This window comes from Schistocerca piceifrons, chromosome 2, assembly GCF_021461385.2.
Source record: "Schistocerca piceifrons isolate TAMUIC-IGC-003096 chromosome 2, iqSchPice1.1, whole genome shotgun sequence".
Classification (NCBI taxonomy): domain Eukaryota; kingdom Metazoa; phylum Arthropoda; class Insecta; order Orthoptera; family Acrididae; genus Schistocerca; species Schistocerca piceifrons.
This window is the reverse complement of record NC_060139.1, coordinates 445,881,258-445,902,036: the sequence shown is the minus strand read 5'-3', so window position 1 is coordinate 445,902,036 and position 20,779 is coordinate 445,881,258. Positions and strand designations below refer to the sequence as shown.

At 41.1% G+C, this 20,779-nt stretch overlaps 1 protein-coding gene across 2 annotated transcripts in view; it reads left to right on the top strand.

Annotated features, from left to right (window-relative positions):
- The window catches only part of LOC124776749 (protein brunelleschi), a 249,179-nt gene that overhangs the window by 175,157 nt on the left and 53,243 nt on the right, over positions 1–20,779 (top strand). For both annotated transcript variants that reach the window (XM_047251873.1, XM_047251874.1), the window contains exons 15-17: positions 8,011–8,108; positions 10,092–10,318; positions 19,200–19,338. In XM_047251873.1, the coding sequence (XP_047107829.1) occupies positions 8,011–8,108; positions 10,092–10,318; positions 19,200–19,338 (464 nt within the window). The remainder of the gene's footprint in view (positions 1–8,010; positions 8,109–10,091; positions 10,319–19,199; positions 19,339–20,779) is intronic.

The window sequence follows — 20,779 nt, the reverse complement described above, 5'->3', positions numbered from 1 at the left end:
ATCAGTATGCACTATTGTTGAAAGAGCTGCGAATAAGAGATTATTGTGCTTTTCTGTATAATGAACACTTCTTTCTTCAGTGATGATTTACCCCAGAATGTAGTGCAATAAGACAGTAGTGAATGAACATAGAAAAAGTAGGCCAGCTTTTTACATTTTCATCTTCAAAGTCTGATATTATCTGCTGTGCAACAGCTGCAGAGCTAAGATGTTCAACAAGATCTGTAACCTGTGACTTCCACTTCATGTACTTATCAACATACGCACCTAAGAATTTAGAATATTCTGTTTCATTTATTAATTTGTGTGTATGCATTATTTTGAATGGTGGTTGTCACACCTTTTACAGTACTAATAGCATGTATTGTGTTTTATCTAAATTCAATGGCAGTCCATTTGGAGAGAAATAGAAAACAATATTTACGTTTATGAGTGTTGAAATTACTCCGTTTGGCTTCATCATAATACTTGCATTGTCAGCAGATAAAATATTTGATGATGGAAGTTCATTTGTATATAGCAAGAACTATAGCAGGCCCCATACTGATCACAGTGATATATGTGTAGTGATTTTTCACATCCTGAACTTGCTGTTTCATTGTGGTGCTTCCTGAGTTTTGTAATAGGACACTCTGCATACCTTGTAGTGAGATAGGATGAAGAGAAGTTTCCAGTAAGATATTTGATATGATACTATTTGAACTTCTTTACAAGAATACTGTGAAATACACAAGCAAATGCTTTTAACAACCACTGGCGACAACATCGATGTACTGTGGAGACCTCACGCCCCACGTGTTGAGCAATTCGGCGGTACGTCCACCCGGCCTCTCGCATGCCCACTATACGCCCTCGCTCAAAGTCCGTCAACTGCACATACGGTTCACGTCCACGCTGTCGCGGCATGCTACCAGTGTTAAAGACTGCGATGGAGCTCCGTATGCCACGGCAAACTGGCTGACACTGACGGCGGCGGTGCACAAATGCTGCGCAGCTACCGCCATTCGACGGCCAACACCGCGGTTCCTGGTGTGTCCGCTGTGCCGTGCGTGTGATCATTGCTTGTACAGCCCTCTCGCAGTGTCCAGAGCAAGTATGGTGGGTCTGACACACCGGTGTCAATGTGTTCTTTTTTCCATTTCCAGGAGTGTATATGATGTCATAATGCTGCAGAAAGTCTTTCACCATGCTTACGATATTTTGACAAGCACTATTATCTACAATCCATCTTATAGATAGTCCATATGCAGCAAAAAAAGATGCACATAACATTTGAGGGTGCCATCTCTGTACTCATGACAGGAAGCACATACAGCGACATATATGCTTCTGACATGATGCTAGTACGCTCCGGAAAACGATTTTATCCCATTTCACAATATTTTCAGGTTTATTATGTATACTAAAGGAACAAATGGTAAAAATTATTCCTCAGGCTAAATGTTTATAACCTCTCAACAAGGATTAACTCACCATTTCCAGAACCGTTCTTATTGGGCAAGATACAGCATTGAACAAGTGTTTTTCTGTACAGTGTTGTCATACAGTCCTTGCGAATTTCAGAGCTCCCCCAAAATATATCTGCAAGTACATAAGAAAAGGGAAGAGGTGAATAAGTATGGAGAAAAACTCGTACTTTAATACCCAAATTTTCTTCTCCAGTGTTACCACAATATGCAATAACTGGATTTATTAAAGTGAGGTCTTATATTTCTCCACTTAGGTGCCTAAGGTATCTATACTATGGGTAAGTATACTCATTTTATACAAGGCCATGACAAGTATAGCATGATAAATGCAGCAAGCACACACACAAGTCTTGTAGTGTAGCCCTACTCACAAAGACACTTGCTCCTGTATTGAAAGAATAACAGATCAAGAAGCTGCAGCTCAAAAGAATACCAGCACAAACATCAGACTGTGTGTTTTAATAATGTACAGAAAACTGGTAGAAAATTAAGAATTACTTAGGAATAAAGGAGATGACACACAAAAAGGCAGAAGTGCTGCATTTTCAATAGTTGCACAAACAAAAGGCATGGAACTTGGCTACCTTTTGGATTGCTCTTCCTTTTTCTAGTTGTAGGAAACACACACACACACACACACACACACACACACACACACTCACACACTCACACTTACATGCACTGGCATTCAAGCACTCACCTGTCACCCTACATTGTGCTCAGTCAGCTGCCAGCTCTTTACTTGTCCACAGTTAAAGTACTGGGATGAGGTGAGGGCATGGGGTGAGGGATGGAGAGAAGCAGAAGGCAGGGAGGGGATTCGAGGAAGTGTCTAGTGGCTTGTGGGAGAGTGGGGAGCTATCTGTGGGCAAGCTAGGGATCCAGGTAGAGGGAGCAGATAGCATACGGCTCACACAATTTCATAGACTAGAGCATGAAATAACAGCGCACGGTTAACTGATGTGGGGACACACATTAGGTGGGGATACAGGATCGGGGGATGGTGTGTGTGTGTGTGTGTGTGTGTGTGTGTGTGTGTGTGTGTGTATAAACACACACACACACACACACACACACACACACACACACACACACTCTATTGGGTGGTGGATGGGGAGCAGCAAGTTACCTTAAGTTTAGGACAGGAAGGTTACCAGAGCAAATGATGTGCTGTAAGGATAGCTCCTATCTATGCAGCTCAGAAAAGCTGGTGATGGTGGGGAGGATCCAGATGGCACGGGTTGTGAAGCAGTCATTGAAATCTATTTTGTGCTCTGCTGCATGTTGTGCCACTGGGTGGTCCACCTTGTTTTTGGCAGCAGTTTGGTGCTGGTCAGTGATTCTAGTTGACCGCTGGTTGGTTGTCATACCAATGTAAAATGCTGTGCAGTGATTGCAGCAAAGCTGGCAGGCCAGGCCGTATGGGAGGGATTTTTTGGTGTGGGAAGGGTGGCAGCTGTCGAAGTGCAGGTACTGTTGGTGATTGGGGTGTTTGATGTGGACTGAAGAGTGGATGGAGCCATCTGAAAGGAGAGAACAACATCTAGGAAGGTGCCACGATGGGTAGAGGAGGATCAGGTGAAGTGGTTGAGAGAGGTGTTGAGGTTGTGAAGGAATAAGGATAAGGTGTCCTGGCCTTGGGTCCAGGTTATAAAGATGTCACTGATAAACATGAACTAGACCAGGGGTTTGGGGTTTTGGAAAGCTAGGAATGTTTCCTCTAGGAAGCCCCTGAATAGTTTGGCATAGAAGGGTGTCCATGGCTGTGCCATGAGTTTGTCTATCTTCTTTTCACAGGTGAGGTAGCTTTGGGTTATAATGTAGTTGGTTAAGTGTATGATGAATTAAGTGGTGGGTTTGGAATATGCAAGGCTTTGGTAGAGGTAATGTTTGCAGCAAGGCAGTGGGCTTGGGGGGATGTTGGTGTATAGGGAGGTTGCATCAACCATGACAAGTAGGGATTCAGGAGGTAAAGGTGTGGGGATGGTGGAGAGCCAGTGCAGTAGGTGGTTGGTATCTTTAATGTGGGAGGCTAGGTTTTAGACAATTGGTTGGAGATGCTGATCAACAAGGGCTGAGATTCCTCCAGAAGGGACACTCTAACCAGCCATAATTGGGAACCCACAAATGTTAGGTTTGTTGTGTTTGGTGAGCATGTAGAAGCAGGTTTGCTGTTGCTGGGGTGAGCAGGGAGATGGATTCAGGGGAGAGGTTCTGAGAAGGCCTAAGGACTTCAGCAGGGATTGGAGGTTATGTTGGCCTTCTGGGGATGGGGTCACTCTGGCAGAGCATGTAGGTGGAGGTTTCACACAACTGGTGGAGACCGTCTGCCAGGTAGTGACTCCGGATCATCACAGCAGTGGTGGAACTTTTGGCTGCCGGGAGGGTGTTGTGTAGCACAGTCCTTTCTTTTGTTGAAAGGTTGTTGTTCTTAGGGAGGGACCTGGTGAAGCATGGTGAGAGCAGGTTAGACATTAGGAAGTCCTGGAAGGTAACAAGGGGATGTTTAGGTGGGAGTGTGGGAGGCTCATGATTGGCTGGTGGTCTGATTGGTGCGGCAGTGTTCGGAGTTGGGATTGCATTGGATTTGGTTGGAGGGGTTGATGGCAAAGAAGTGTTTCCACTGTAGACAGCAGGTCAGCTAGGCAGGGTGTGGGTGCTGTGAGGGGTTGATGAGGAGGAACACTGTGGGTAGGATGGGGGTTGGATAGTGGTGCCCTAAGGCGTGAGTAGGATTTCTTCAGGCTGGATAACTTGTGGAAATGTTGTTTGGTATGTTCTTCTACATGCTGCTGGAGTGTCAGGATTTCAGTCTGAGCAATGAGGTGTAGGTAGTGGAGATGGCATAGTAACAGTATTTTGCAGAGGGAATGTAAGTGTTTAAGAGATGCCCATTTTTGGAGTGTCTGGTAGGTGAGGGAAAGGGACTGGCAGAGTTTGAAAAGATGTAGGTCATAGTGTAAGGGGGGAGGGAACCAGAAATAGGGGAGTGCTTTAGCTAGGTATTTGGAAACTTTTCTGATTTGGTGAAGATATATAGAGCAGGGTTCCATTGGGGAGGGGACGGGTGGGAACGGGTGAGGAGGGGGGGGGGGGGGTAGTGCTGGGGAAAGAAGTTGGCATTGGAAGTGGTGAGTAAAGGTGTTATGTGGTTATAGTAGGAGTTGAATAAAGTTGACGGGTGTAAGGAGTGAAAGGAATTGTGTTGGTGGAAGGGGCTAGTTTTGTGACTGAGGTACATCTCATTACACATAATATATTGTCAAGCACATGAAATAAATTTTATCATGTGTTATTTGCCATTACATTTAAGAGATAAAAGGAAACAAGGACAGACAAATGGGGAGTGATATGTGGGGCGGGGGGGGGGATTGAATTGGTGGAAGTGTTATGCTGTAATTGGGGGTTGCGCGCACAGCTGCTGTAATGGACGTGGCTGATACTACATGGTGTGACAAAAGTCACATGCAACAACATGTGTCGTGGCCATTACAGATTGTGCCATAAAGACTAGAGGGGAAAAATGTAAGATAAAAAGATATACAATGGAGGGGTGCCAAATAAAGGAGCTAGTAACTAGGGATGGACGACACGAGATTTGGATGAAACGGAGCTACCAGGTGGTATAATAATGTACAGAAAGCTCTGGTTAAAAATTACAAATTATTTAGGAATAAGGGAGATAATTCACCAAAAGGCTGAATAGCTGCATCATACATAGGCACTCAAATGAAAGGTACTGAACCTGGCTAGCTTTTGGAATGCATTTTCCTTTTTTTAGTTGTAGGAAACACACACACACACACACACACACACACACACACACACACACACACACACACATGCCTGTCTCCCTACATTGTGCTCAGTTGCCTGCCAGCTCTTTACTGGCCCAGGGCCCATGGTGAGTGTACTAGGATGGGGTGAGGGTGTGGGTTGGGGTGAGGGGTGAAGAGAGGCTGGAGGCAGGGAGCAGGTTGGAGGAAGTGTCTAGTGGCTCATGGGAGAGTGGGGGCTGTCTGTGGGCTAGCTAGGGGTGCAGGTAGAGGGGACAGGTGATCTACTGGATACGTGATTTCACAAACTAGGTCATGAGATAACGGGAGACAAGTAGCTGGTGTGGGACACAAAACATATTTCCATAGCGCAGGCATCCCTGAACTGCCTGCACTCCTTCGATAAAATACTGTTACTATGCAATCTTTACTAATTACCTTATCGCCCAAATTGAAATGCTCACCCTCCAACATCTAGAACAACATTCCAAAAACCACCTCCATAAGTTATCTATCCAGCCTGCTGACATCCTCCTCCTGCCTTGGGGCACCACTATCCAACCCCCATCCTACCCACAGTGTTCCTCCTCATTGGCCCCTTGTAGTACCCAGACCCTGCCTAGCTGACCTTTTCAACCTACCACAGCCTCCAAAACCCCCTACCAACACTCCACAAAATCCAGAGCCACAACAATCCCAGAACACTGTTGTTAACCTCTCCACCAAAATCCTCGACTCCACAGAAGTTTCAATCCTATCCAGAGACCTCATATTCAACTCTGTGTGTGTGCACATGCGTATGCCCCGTTATCAGCTAATTGTGTGCTGTTATCTCATGTCCTAGTCTGTGAAATAGTGCCCTCCAGCTGTCTGCCAACTGCCACCTGTACCTGTACCCCCAGCTAGCCCACAGATGGCTGCCCACTCTCCCATGAGCAGCTAGACGCTTCCCCCACTCCTGTCCATGCCTCCCCACTATTTATGTGTTACACTTACCATTGGTGTAGTACCCTTAGATGTGCAGAACTGAATGTGTTTAACTTTTTAAAACTGAGGACGAGACCATTCATGGAAATTAGTCAATGATATGTTAAGAATATTGCTTACCCCTTTTATTGATTACAATGCGAGTGTCATCTTCAAAAGAACTAATTCTACTTGTTGTATATAAGATATATGAGGAACTGCAGTGGATCTATGGTTGAGTCATGGGAACACCATAGAAGATTTCTCCCCAATCAGACTAATGTATCCTGATTACATTACTCAATTACTAATTAAAACTCTCTACTTTCCTTCAGTTAGACATGAAAGTATCCATTGATTGGCCAGTTTATCTAGAAGAGTGATTTGCGGAGTCTGTGCCTTAGATAGGCTGCAGAAGATATCAGCTGACCCTGTATTGTTATTTAATGCCTGTAAAATTTGATGAGTGAACACGTAAATGTATTCTCAGTAGAGCTACTCCTCTGAAACCAAAACTGTGATTTGCTGAGGATAATATTATTGTTAAGGCGAGATACTACTATAGAATAAATCGCCTTCTAAAATATTTTGGAAAATGTCAGTAATTGAACAGGTTGTAGTTATTGACATCTCTCTTATCACATTTCTTAAAGAGGTGTTTGACAAACAGCATATTTCAGTCTCTCTGGAAAAATGCCTTGAGTTAGTGGTGCATTACATTTTTAATACAAGATAGGGCGTCTTATACGGAAACAAAATTTTTAGTACTGTATTGGAAGTAGCATCTGAAGCACATGGAATTTATTGATTTATGCTTCAAGCAAACTTACAACATAGATCATCACCATCACGATGTGACTAACCATGAAGATGAAAATGTTGATACACATTATATCAAATTTTGAAACTTCACTGAAACAAGAATCACATTAATGATGTGCCTCAGACCTTTGGAGAGTAATTGTACACTGCAGCTACACAAGTTTTTTACAATCAAATCAGAGAGAAATGAGTATGCTAGTGATTTTATTTTTACAAGGTAGCAGTGGATACCCACATTAATGTGAATCACTAAACACAGTCCTTTTAGAATCAGAGGTTCTGTTGTTGAGGAAGAAATGTTGGTGGAAACTCTTTGATTAAACAAGAAATCACATAGGGTAGCCAGTCAACAGATTACAGCAGGATGAGAAGGAAATTATAAGTGAAATGCAAGACACTGACAGCTTTCATAGCTTCCATAGCTAGTAGTTGTCTTTGATAACAATAGTCATTTGTTGCCAATAGTAGCTTTGGAACCCTGTACTGTTAGTACACAGTGCTATATTTTTCCACCATTGGTATGAAATGTTACTACAAGAGAGTGACTAATTAATCCACTTGTGTGAGAATTTTGTGGGCACTATCAAATCTTCTTCTGAACATCTTGGTTGGAGTATTTGACCTCATGAAGAGGAGAATTGAAATAAAAAGTGATTTTAAAAAAAAGTGATGATTGTTTCTCTTTTGAATTTCTTGTTGACAGAACAACTTTAATGGAGAATAGATATTTGAAACATAGGTCCATTCTTATGTACTAGCTACTAAACAAGCTTCAGAATATTTACCAAGTCTGTATCTTTTCTTGTAGACCTATATTTGAAGTACATTTCGTCGCTTACTTAGTTCACCATTCGTTTCTATGTAGGAAAACTGTAAAAATGTGTGACCGGTCAGTAGCCTTGTATAATTGCAATGAATATTTATATAGTCTTTTAATCAAATTCACAGTTTTTAATCTCAGTATATCCCTTTTTCAGGTTTCAACATCACTACCAAAAAGTACAACATTCAGCTCATTAGGAGCAGCAGCACATGTTGTTACAAGTGCTAGTATCACACTGTATGCTGGTGAAACGTAAGTATTGTGTTATGTTGTTCTAACATACTTTCTTTGTTAATTGTCCAGGAATTCCTCTGTGTCTTAAATCAGTTCACGTCATTATAAGAAACAAGAGAATACACCACAATTTTCTTCATTGTCATTTATAATTTGATTAAAGTAAGTTTTTGATTGACATTTGAGTGAGTTGAGTGGCAGCCAGCATATAGATAATTGTAGTCCCACCCCACACAAACCTTCCCAATCCAGCTTTAAGATGGGCATAGATAAACAAATCATATATTAAACAATATTGTGACTGCTTGCATCATACATGGGCCAGTCACATTAATGTCACCCCTGCCTATGTTAGACTTCAACATGCGTGACCACTCACAGATGGCAGGTGGCAGCACTAACAGTAGAGGGTACATAAAGTGTGCCAGGATGATGTGGAAAACAGTGCAGTTGTTGTTGTAATGTGGAAATGGAGCTATTTATCTTACATTCAAAAGGGCATGATCATTGCCTTTCAGGCCAAGGATGGAAACATTTATGAAATGACTAGGTTTGTAAATTGTTCACATGCCACCATGGTTAAAGTAAACTGTACATGGCAAAATGGCACTTTCCAAAACTGACACCGAGGCAACTGTGTTGTATCATGGGCCACAGATGACAGGGTTGAAAGACGGCTGCAGAGATGTATGGCGGAATAGACGTGCAGCTGTTGAGAGCCATATGAGCTAAGTGACTACCCACAGTGTCTCCTCGATGACTGTTCATGCACCCATGCCGACTGCTGTTCATCGATGACGAAGGCTGGAATTTGCACACCAATACCACAACTGGATGTTGTTGTTGTTGTGGGGAAGGAGACCAGACAGAGAGGTCATCGGTCTCATCAGATTAGGGAAAGACGGGGAAGGAAGTCGGCCGTGCCCATTCAAAGGAACCATTCCACATTTGCCTGGATTGATTTAGGGAAATCATGGAAAAACTAAATCAGGATGGCTGGACGTGGGATTGAACCATCGTCGTCCTGAATGCGAGTCCAGTGTGCTAGCCACTGCACCACCTCACTCGGTCCACAACTGTATGTCAGCTGAATGGGGACAGGTGGCCCTTTCATATGAATTACATTTTATGCTCCATCGAACAGATGGCCATTAGTGTACGGCCTTGCAACAATCATCAGAAATGTCTAGGCTGGAGGACAGAGTGTTATATCCTGGGGAATGTAACATTGGAGAGATTTGAGCATGCACGGAGGCTTTCTGGCAGTCGTTCTTCCCGCGAACCATACGCATCTGGAACAGGAAAGGGAGGTAATGACAGTGGCACGTAAAGTGCCCTCCACCACACACCGTTGGGTGGCTTGCGGAGTATAAATGTTGATGTAAATGTTTTTGTGGCATTCCCTAGGTGATCTGTCATTCTGGAAGGTACAGTGGATCAACACAAGTATGCATCTATCCTTGGCGACCATGTCCACCCCCTACATGCAACTTGTTTTTTCTCAGCACACTATCATCTACCAGCAGAACAGTGCAGCATCACACAGATCACAGTGTACGTGTGTGGTTTGAAGCCCCAGGATGAGTTTACCGTATTCGCATTGCCATCAAACTCCCCGGATTAAAACCCTATCAAGAATCAGTGGGATGACCTCAGTCAGGCTGTTCACACCATGGATTCTCAGCTGAGAAACTTAGTGCAGCTGGCCACAGCATTGTAGTCAGCATTATTCCACATACTGGTTGGTACCTTCCTGAACCTCACTGACACTCTTCCTGCCTGTCCGCTCTGCAAAAGCTGGTAATTCAGGTTTTTGACAGGCTGTTACAGTAATGTGACTGGACTGTGTACTTCTATACAGTCATTGAGCTCTAATACATCACAGATAAAATAGTTTTTAAGGTATTTGCTTTGTTATTACATTTGAGACAATAGGAAATGTATTATTACTGTTTTTGTTTATCATCTGATTGCTATGTTGTACTTTATCCAACTGTGCAGTGCGGAGTGCAGTGTGTCCATCAGCAATGTTGGAGAGCAGCCTATTGAGATGCTGGAAGTGTCTGTGCAGTCTACATTGGAGCCAAGTGTCCAGCAAAAAGTTTTCCAATGGAGCCAAGAAAACCTTCAAGCCCAGCTTCCATTGCAACCTGGGGCTACTGCCAGCTTCACTGTCTACCTGTATTGTGTAGCAGATTTTCTTTCTCCTGGATTTTTTAATGAAAATGGTACTGTGTTGTTGTTGTTGTTGTTGTTTGTTTTTTTTTTTTTTTTTTTTTTTTTTTTTTTTTTTTTTTTTTTTTTTTTCTTTTTTTTTTTTTTAAGGCAAGTCATTATCCACATACCAAAACACATTTCAGTCTTTATGAGCCAATGTGACATTGTCTGCAAAGGGTCTACAACATTTTGAGAAACCATTATGTTTTCCTTGCCATTTCTATTAGTTGCAATACTTTTTATTAAAGGACATCTTCTAAACACCAAGCATTGAAGATTATTATAACTGAAGTTTTTGTTCATGGTAGTAATTCTAAGATTAACGGAGCTGTTTGTTTCAATACGATATACTTACCTACAAAAAAAATGGATAATTATATCTTGTGTGTTTTGTAAACAGCATAAATATTTTTGCAACCCATTTATGAAACTAAAACTAACACATTGTGCACCAAAGAAATATACAAGACAAAATTGCAGGTCAGTTGCTCTTGAGATTGAGTGTCATAAAATGCTGTTCATATCTTTGTTGTGCTCTTTTTATTTTGTGTGTTTTGGTAACTCATAAATAAAATTAAGTTAACTCTTCATTGTTCAGCTACATTATTAATTATCTGTACAGAAGAGAGAGAGGAAGGGTGTACATTAATCCTACGTTTACTGAAATGAGAATATTACTTGTTTAACGCAAGCTGACTAAACTGTTTTGTAGATAGCAAGTGCACAACTTTCCCTAAACCATTCATTGAAGAAGATAGTAGTGTACTCAAGATGTTACATATATGTTAAGTAAATGTGTATCCACAGTATTGATTATTGCAGCTCTAAATCTGTAACTCTTAATCAGAGCTACTGACATCCTTCGAAGAACCAGCCATAGCAAAACTATTCTACCTGGTAAGCAATATATATGAGACAGGCAAAATACCCTCAGACTTCAAGAAGACTGTAATTATACCAGTTCCCAAGGGAGCAAGTGTTGACAGGTGTGGATATTATCGAACTATCAGTTCATTAAGTTGTGGTTGCATAATACTAACAGTTTTTTACAGAAAAATGGAAAAAACAGATAGAAGCTGACTTCAGGGAAGATCATTTTGGATTCCGGAGAAACGCAGGAACACACCAGATAATAGTGACCATGCAAATTATCCTAGAAGATAGGTTTATAGCATTTGTAGAGATAGAGAATGCTTTTGACAATGATGACTGGAATATACGCTATGAAGCTCTGAAGGTAACGGGGGTAAAATACAGGAAGCAAAAGGTTGTACAGAAGTTGCACAGAAACCAGATGCCAGTTGTGAAGAGTTTCAAGGGTATTAAAGGGAAGGGAGTGAGACAGGGTTGTGGCTTATCCCCAGTGTTATTCAACTGTACATCGAACAACCAGTAAAGAAAAACAAAGAAAAATTTTGAGAAGGAAGAAGAAATAAAAACTGAGTTTTGCTAATGACGTTGTAATTCCTCCACAAACAGCAAAGGATTTGAAAGAGCAATTGAATGGAATGAACAGTGTCATGAAAGAGAGATATAGATGAACGTCAGCAAAAGCAAAACAAGGGCAATGAATGTTACAAAATTAAGTCAGACAGTGCTGAAGGAATTAGATTAGGAAATAAGGTATTAAAAGTAGTAGATAAATTTTGCTATTTTGGCAGCAAAATGACAGATGGTGGCCGAAGTAGAGAAGATGTGAAATGCTGAGTGGCAATGGTCAGAAAAGCATTTCTGAGCAAGAGGAATTTGCTAACATAGAATATAAATTTATTTTTTAGGAAATCTTCTGAAGACTTTGTCTGAAGTGTAGCCTTGTATGGAAGTGAAACATGGATGATAAACAGATCAGACACAAAGAAAATATAAACTTTTGAAATGTGGTGCTGCAAAAGAATGCTGAAAATTGGATGCATAGCTCATGTAACTAATGAGGAGTTTCTGAATGGAACTGGGGAGAAAAGAAATTTGTGGCTTAACTTGACTAAAACATGTTCTGAGATGTGAAGGGATCACAAATTTAGTGTTGGAGAGAAGTGTGCGTGGGGAGGGGGGTAAAAATTATAAAGGGAGACCAAGAGGTAAATATAATAAGCGGTTTCAAAAGGATGCAGGGTGCAGTAGTTATTCGGAGATGAAGAGGCTTACGCAGGATAGAGTAAAATGAGAGTTGCATCGAACCAAATCAGTCTTCGGACAGAAGAACATAACATCATAATCTGTAATAAATAATTCAAAGCTTTCCAATTGGCTTGTTGTACTTATAACCTGATTAAAATATGCAGAGAGTTGTTTCTTTTTTAAGCTATTCATCAGTTGAGTGAGAGGGGACGAGAGCAGGAATAAAGATGAGACAGTGACATTGTCTTTCATATTTCTTCTGACTTACGGGACAGAATTCTGGAGATGAGTGTTGTAATGGAATTACCTGAATAGCAATGAGGTGGGAGCTGGAGGCCATCTGAGTGAGCATTACGTAGAAGGAAAGAATTGACATTAGGGAATATTGGTGCATATGAATTGCGTGAAGTGCAGAGTCTTACATGTACATGAAATGTATCTAATAATTTAACAGTCAGCTAAATTCTTGTATAAATTTTATGATCATAACTGTGTGAACTCTTCTACAATAGCAAAAGTTGTGTGTAAATGATTAGAATAATAAACGTTCAATAATTAACCAGCTATATATGCAATAAACGTAATCTTATGGCTTACGAGCTGAAGTTTAAGATTATCTAGCAGAGCATGAGCTACACCAATAAAAAGCTGTAAAGTTGATTTTAGTTTTAAAGCCATAGTTCGCTTTCCTTACATACTTCAATCAAATATATATCTGAGGTGCAGCAGTAAAGTAAAGAGACTGGTTAGAAAAAATGCCTTTATTCACATTTTTAATCAACTTCACTGGTGTCCACTTCAAAGTGACTCCCTTGTACCCAAAAACACTTACTCTATCAGTACTTCCATTGTTGCCAGTATCTCTGGATCTCTTCGCTGAGCCGGCCGAAGTGGCCAAGCGGTTAAAGGCGCTACAGTCTGGAACCGCACGACCGCTACGGTCGCAGGTTCGAATCCTGCCTCGGGCATGGATGTGTGTGATGTCCTTAGGTTAGTTAGGTTTAAGTAGTTCTAAGTTCTAGGGGACTTATGACCACAGCAGTTGAGTCCCATAGTGCTCAGAGCCATTTGAACCATCTCTTCGCTGGTATACCAACAAAAACCATGTCACAGCTGTGTAGACGTCCTGTACTGTTGCAAAACAGTGTCCTTTTGTGAATGACTTCACTTTTGGGAATTCAAAAGAGTCACACAGTGTCACATTGTATTGGCACTGCAATGGACTCTGATGTCAAAAGTTGCCTAGCAGACTATGCAATAGGGAATGCTGTGTTGTTGTGATGCAAAATCCTTTAATAATGTGTAGATAAACACGATGGAGCCAGTTTCGAACTTTTTCAAAAATTTTGTGGTTGTAGTATTGGTTTAACATCTGGCCTGGAGGTAACCACTCTTTGTGCACAATATAATCTACATTGATACTCTGCAATCCACTGTATGGCGCGTAGCGGAGGATTCCTCATACAGCTACCAGTCTCTTCCATTCCTGTTCCACTCGCAATAGCTGAACGGTCAGCGCATGTAATGCCACGCACGGGGGCCCGGGTTCGATTCCCGGCTGCGGTGAGAGATTTTCTCCCGTCAGGGACTGGGTGTTGTGCTGTCCTCATCATCATTTCATCCCCATTGTCAACGCGCAAGTCACCCAATGTGGCGTCGCACTCAATAAGACTTGCACTTGGCGGCCGAACTTCCCGCCTGGGACCTCCCAGCCACTGATGCCATATGATTATGATCATTTCCATAGAATGATGGAAAAATAAATGTCTTTATGCCTCCATGTGAGTCTAATTTTTAGTATCTTATCTTTATGGTTCTTACACACAAGGAATGCTGGAAGCAGAAGAATCGTTCTGCAGTCAGCTTCAAATGACAGTTCTCTTAATATTCTCAGTAGAGTTCCTCAAAAAGAATGTTCCTTCCCTCCAGGGATTCCCATCTGAGTTCCTGAAGCAGTTCCGTAACACTTGGGTGTTCTTCGAACGTACCAGTAACAAAGCTAGCAGCCTGCCTCTGAATTACTTTGATGTCTTCCTTTAATCTGAGCCAGTTCGGATCCCAAACACTCAAGCAGTACTCAAGAATAGGTCACACTAGCATCCTATATGTGGTCTTCTTTACAGATGAACCACACCTTTCAAGAATTCTCCCAATAAACTGAAGTCAACCTTTCACCTAGTTCCTACCACAATCCTCACATGCCCATTTCGTTTCATATTGCTTTGCAATGTTAGACCAATATATTTAAGGACGTGACTGTGTCAATGTCAAGCAGGACACTACTAATGCTGTATCTGAATATTACAGCTTTGTTTTCCCTACACATCCAAATTCACTTACATTTTTCTACATGTTGACCTAGCTGCCATTCATGACACCAACTAGAAATTTTGTCTAAGTCATCTTGTATCCTCCTACAGTCTCCCAACTTCGACACTTTACTGTACACCCCATCATCTTCACCAAACAACTGCTGAATACTGCCCACCCTGTCTGCCAAATAATTTATCTGTAGAGGATAACAGTGGTCCTATTGCACTTCCCTGGCACTCCTGATGATACCCTTGCCTGTGATGATCACTTGCTGTCAAATACAATATACCGGGTTTTTTACTTAAGAAGTAGTCGAGCTACTACCATATCTGTGAACGGTTTCCATATGCTCTTACTCGTGCAGTGGTACACCCATCTCAAATGCTTTCTGCAAATATAGAAATATGGAATGTGCATGTTGCCCTTCATCCATAGTTCACAGCATATCCCGTGAGAAAAAAGCAAACTGAGTTTAACACGAATGATGCTTTCTAAAACCATGGTGATTCGTGTACATAAGCTTCTCAGTCTAAAGAAAATTTATTCCATTCGAACTGAGAATATTTTCAAGGATTCTCCAAAAAACTGATGTTGGGGATATTGGTCTATAATTTTGCAGGTCCATTCTTTTGCCCTTCTTATATGCAGGAGCCACCTGCCCTTTCTTTTCCAGTCACTTGGGACTTTGCGCTGGGCAAGAGATTCATGATAAATGCAATCAGATAAGGGGCCAATACCAAACTGGGATTCCATCCGTACCTGGTGACTTATTTGTTTTCAACTCCTTCAGTTGTTTTTCTATGCCAGGGATCCTTATTACTATATCGTCCATATGGGAGACTGTTCGATGGTCAATCAGCAATGAACAATTTCTTAAACATGAAATTTATAACTTTGGCTTTCGTTTTGCTATCATCAACTGTCATGACAGACTGGGGTACAAGTTACTGGATGGATGCCTTACACCCACTCAGTGATTTTACATAGGACCAGAATTTTCTTGGGTTCTCAGCCACATCTTTTGCTCAGGTATGACGGTGGTAGTAGTTCTAAGCTTTATGCATAGATCTTTTACAGACACATGACTCTCTACTAACCTTTGCTTTTCATGATTTGTACATTCTCATTTGAACCGAGAGTGCAACGGGCTCTGCTTCCTCAGCGTTTTCCGAAACTTGGTGTGAAACCATGGTGGGTGTTTTCCATACTTAATCCATTTACTGGGCACATAATTCTCCAGATTGTGATTTATAGTCTGCTTAAACTTTGCCCATAATTCCTCTGTATCAATCTTACTAGAACTAAGTGATGTCAATTCACTGCTAACAACTGCTTATCTGCTCTTTTTAACAGAAACCCTCTCCTGGCCTTCTTAACTGGTCTGATCACTGTCATAACTGTAGTTGCTATAATGACATGATTGCTAATCCTCATTTCCATACTGACATTGTCAGTAAGATCTGACCTGTTTGTGACTACAAGGTCTAAGATATTTCCATTGTATGTGGGCCGCTCAAAACAGTTTTCAGAAAATGATTTCACATGCATGTCTGTCTGTCTGTCCTGCAGTGAATCCGTAGAAATTGCAGTCTATACTCAGTAGGTTAAAATCGCCTCCGACTGGTAATGCATGATATGGGCATTTGCATGCTACTGACCACAGACATTCTTAGAATAACTGTAGAACTGTCTAGCAGGATCATCCAGCCAGTAAAAACATGCAATAATTAACTTAGTTACACCTACACCTCATAGACAACTTCACTGTCACACTCAACTGATTGACAGTTGAAATGTCTTTACTATGAATGCGGCTGACTTTCCTTGCTGTTATCGACTGGTGAGTGTTGATCTGAGTACCTCAAACTACTGCCTAGAGTGAAAAACCCTCGTGTGCACTCCACAAGTACTCTGCTACCAGAGTAGTTGTTTCCTTTGTGTTGTGCACCCCTGACCTATCGAGGGGAGTCCAACAGATTCCCAACCAATAATGAAGGTCATGCTGCTGTGGGGGTGGATTGACAATGTCCGATACACAAGGACGTGCATCAGTCAGCAAAACCCATTGGTGAAACAAGTGACACTGAGATGTCCCATGGGTTGTTCTGAATTCTACACCACTGCTGCACCTGAAGGCAGTAGCCTGAAGGTAACTGTCCATAGCCAAAAGCTCATTCAGCTGTTCATGAATTGTGGACAGCTCCTCCTTCGTCCGCACACAGCATGCACACATCCTACCCATCCCAGCAAGAGTAACTTAAGATGTAAACTATAAAAGCAGATATAATCCTAGGTATGCAACTTGCTGCCCTCCTGATGAAGTCACCAGTGGATGCTGTTGTGTCAGTAAGCTATGCAGCTGGCTAATCAGAAGAAATGAAAACTGCACTACTGACTGCCTGAATTTACATTTACAGAATGGGAGCTTACATCTCTTGAACAGAAACACACATGAAATTTTAGAATTATACTATGAGTAAAAGACAGGAAAAGATACACACTTAACCTGCCACTCTGTTGAAATGTATTGGCTGAGAGCTGGAGTGTGACTGACTGACTTATTAGTCACACAGAAGCTTGTCTTCTAAACAAACAAATGAGCAACTACTGTGCTGCAGACTCAATGAATTTAAAATGCCAAAGCTGCGAGGTTACAACACCCATGGGGTCAAAGAAATGCACTTCGCCTTTGACTTTGACATGTGCTCGTTATTTGGTTTTTGTGGTTCCTTCAAGCACCATTGCAAAATTTGACATTTCCTCTCAAGTCCATGCTGGAAAAAAAAAAAAACACTTTCATCACCTGTGATAACGTGGTTCAGTAATTCTGAGTTCAGTCCCACTTGTTCTGATAGATCGACAGCCACAGTTCTCCGCTGACTTTTTGTTGCTGTGTGGGATTTTTGGAAACCATTTTGTCACAAAGTTTTCTCATTCCCATATTTTCGGTCAATATCAGGTGAACAGTTACCCCGATCAATGTCCATTTCATTTGCAATCATCTTCATGATTAATCATCAATAAGCTCAAGCAAGTTAACTCACCGTGGCTGTGTTGTCATCTGTTTGTGCTGTTGATAGTCACTCACTGTGATGTTCATCTCTGACATTGGTTCTGCCTTCAGAAAACATATTGTCCCACAGTGAAACACTTGCACTTTTGATAAGCCCCCATTTCCAAGTCTCATATGTTACTGCAGCATTATCACCAAGTTTGAGACAGCATACCACTGTGCAATGTTTCAAGATTCCATTGTTGTGACAAAAAGAAAATACAGGACTTTGCTCTTCCAGCTGCTACTCCTAGTTCAAATATTGTAGGCACATGCCACATGAGGTTGTAGTGGGGAAAAAACCAAGGTTGGTCACTGCCTGTGCCAGCAGGCTGCTTTGTTTGCCACCCTAGGGAGGAATAAAATGAGTCTCATTACTTTATTGTCACACTTAGTATATATTGTTGTTTTACAAAGACTTAGCTTTTTCTTTTACAGAAGTTCGCTTCAGGCTATCCTATGTTCATGCTTGTATAAAATTGATCCTGTATGGCTGCTATGAGTCTTTTACAAAAGTAATCCATGCTAATGTGTCTCATTTATGTCAAACCAAGCAATTTGGCACTGTGGTTAGCATGATAATTGTCAGAAGAAGTGATGTCTGAATCCCTACCCAGCTATCTAAATTTAGTTTTTCCGTAACTTGTTTAGCTGGATTAAGGACACAGCAGATTCTCTTCTCTACCTTTTTCCGATATCTTAGATTGAAGTCCACGACTAATGACCTCATCATCAACTGCATTTTTAACTCTGATATTCCTCCCTTTGTTAATCTAAAAACTTTCTTTGTAATTCGCTGGTCATTTCTTTTATATATTATGCTCTTTGGTTGTTCTTAGATTTGTTCCATCTCACACTCAATACAGATTAAACTTCGATGACTCTTTCCTTACATCTCTGCTTATTGAAATGCCGTTTCTACGTTTTCAGTAATCACCCTACTTGTCATGTTGACAAAGTTAATTGTTCCTGAACAGCAAATTTTTGTCTATTCTCTTGCTTTTATCTTGTCACATTTCCTGTTATTGACAAACTGTTGTTCGTCTTTCCTGAATTCCCAGATTGGTTTCTTTAATCTGTTTCATTGTATATCTGGTGACCTGCACATAATGTTGTTACATATGCTTTCTTTTTATAGGTTCATTGTGGATGTTTTATTAATTGGGACTAAAGCTCATTTTCATTGCTCTGATTGGTGGTGGCTCTGTTGAACACGTTGAACTTTTATCTTTTCCACATTTCCACCTCCCTATGGCCATGAGCTTCCCTTCATTGTAAATCTCTCTCATTGTGTAACGTTTTAGTTGTAGATTTCTTCATTAAGGCCAATATAATTATTTAATCATGCACTGAAAAGAGAGATCCTTAATAGTATAAAAAATTTTAAACTATCACTTTATTTTTTTCAGAGATGAACAGTCTGATGACCGGAAGCCAACCAGTAAGCTCAGTGTCAGGTCCTAGCTCTCTCCCATCTCGACTGAGTTCACCATCATTAAGCAAAGACCAGTACCTTCCCAGGAGAGCAGAAATAATGTCATCTTTCAGGTTGAGAATATTAAAAGCTATATATAATATATACTAGCTTGCCACTCGCTGCTTCACTTTCATATGCTCTGTGGTCTGCACAGATTTTTTTTTTTAATCAAATTGTTACAGATGTTGTTCACAAACTGTATTATCATCTGAAGGTTCACGCAATTAAGGCTGTTGTATTTTCCAAATATACTTCTGACCAAAAATCATTTCTAGTAGCTGAAGTCCAAAGTTTTAGTTCATTGTGTCTTTTGAGTTCTTGTGATATTTCTATAGAAACATTCGCCCACTAACACACATTTATTTACATCGGATTGAGAAGTCAAATATCATTTGTCATAGTTCTAGCTTTAAAAATATTTTAATATAACATAATATTTTTTAAAACACATAATGTAATTGAACACAATTATTAAAAATAATCTACTCACCAAGCAGCAGCAGAACAACACACACATAAAAGATGAAGTAGTTGTTGGCAGACATACAGACAGATCAGGGGGTATAGCCATGGGAACCATAATGGCTCCTTTGTATGCTAACATTTTCATGGGTCACTTGGATTGGGTTTTCCTGGGATCCGTAAGTCTTTGCCCATGGTTTGGTTTACATACATTGATGACATCTTTGCCATATGGACTCATGGTGAAGCTGACCTGTTAAAATTCCTGGGCTCTCTAAATGCATTCTCCCAATTAAATTTCCCATGTCCCTATTACGAATCCCATGCTGCTTTCCTTGATGTTGATCTCATCCTCACTCGAGGCCAGCTTCACACATTAAACCTACAAACAACAGTATTTACATTTCGACAGTTGCCATCCTTTCCTTGTCAAACATTCCTTCCCATATAGACTTGGTATTTGAGGTAATTTATTTATTCAGATGCAGACTCTTTACAGCAACACACCACCATTCTCACCTCGACCTTCACTGGATGCAATCACCCCACCAGCCTAGTTCAGAAGCAGATTTCCTGGGCCACCACATTCAATCCTGGTAATGCCAATCCCTCAAAAAAACAACTTAGGAGTACACCAATTGTCACTCCTTATTATCCTGGTTTTGAATGTATTAATCATCTACTTTGATAAGGCCATGACTTCCTAAAATCATGCCTTAAAATGAGGTCCATTGTGTCTGAGATTTTGCCCACCACACCTAGAATAACTTTTCATTGCCCCTCGATCTCCACAGAATCCTTGTCAGACCTTATAATCCTTCTGCACTCATGTCCCTACCCTGTGGATCCTACCCCTATGACCATCCCCACTACAAGACTTGCCCTATGAACCCTCCAACCACCACCTATACCAGCCCTGTAATTGGGAAAACATATACTGTCAAAGGGAGAGCCACCTGTGAAATGACAGGTCATATATCAGCTGTTATGTAAACACTGTTCGGCTTTTTACATTGGCATGACTGCCATCAAGTTATCGGTTAGGATGAA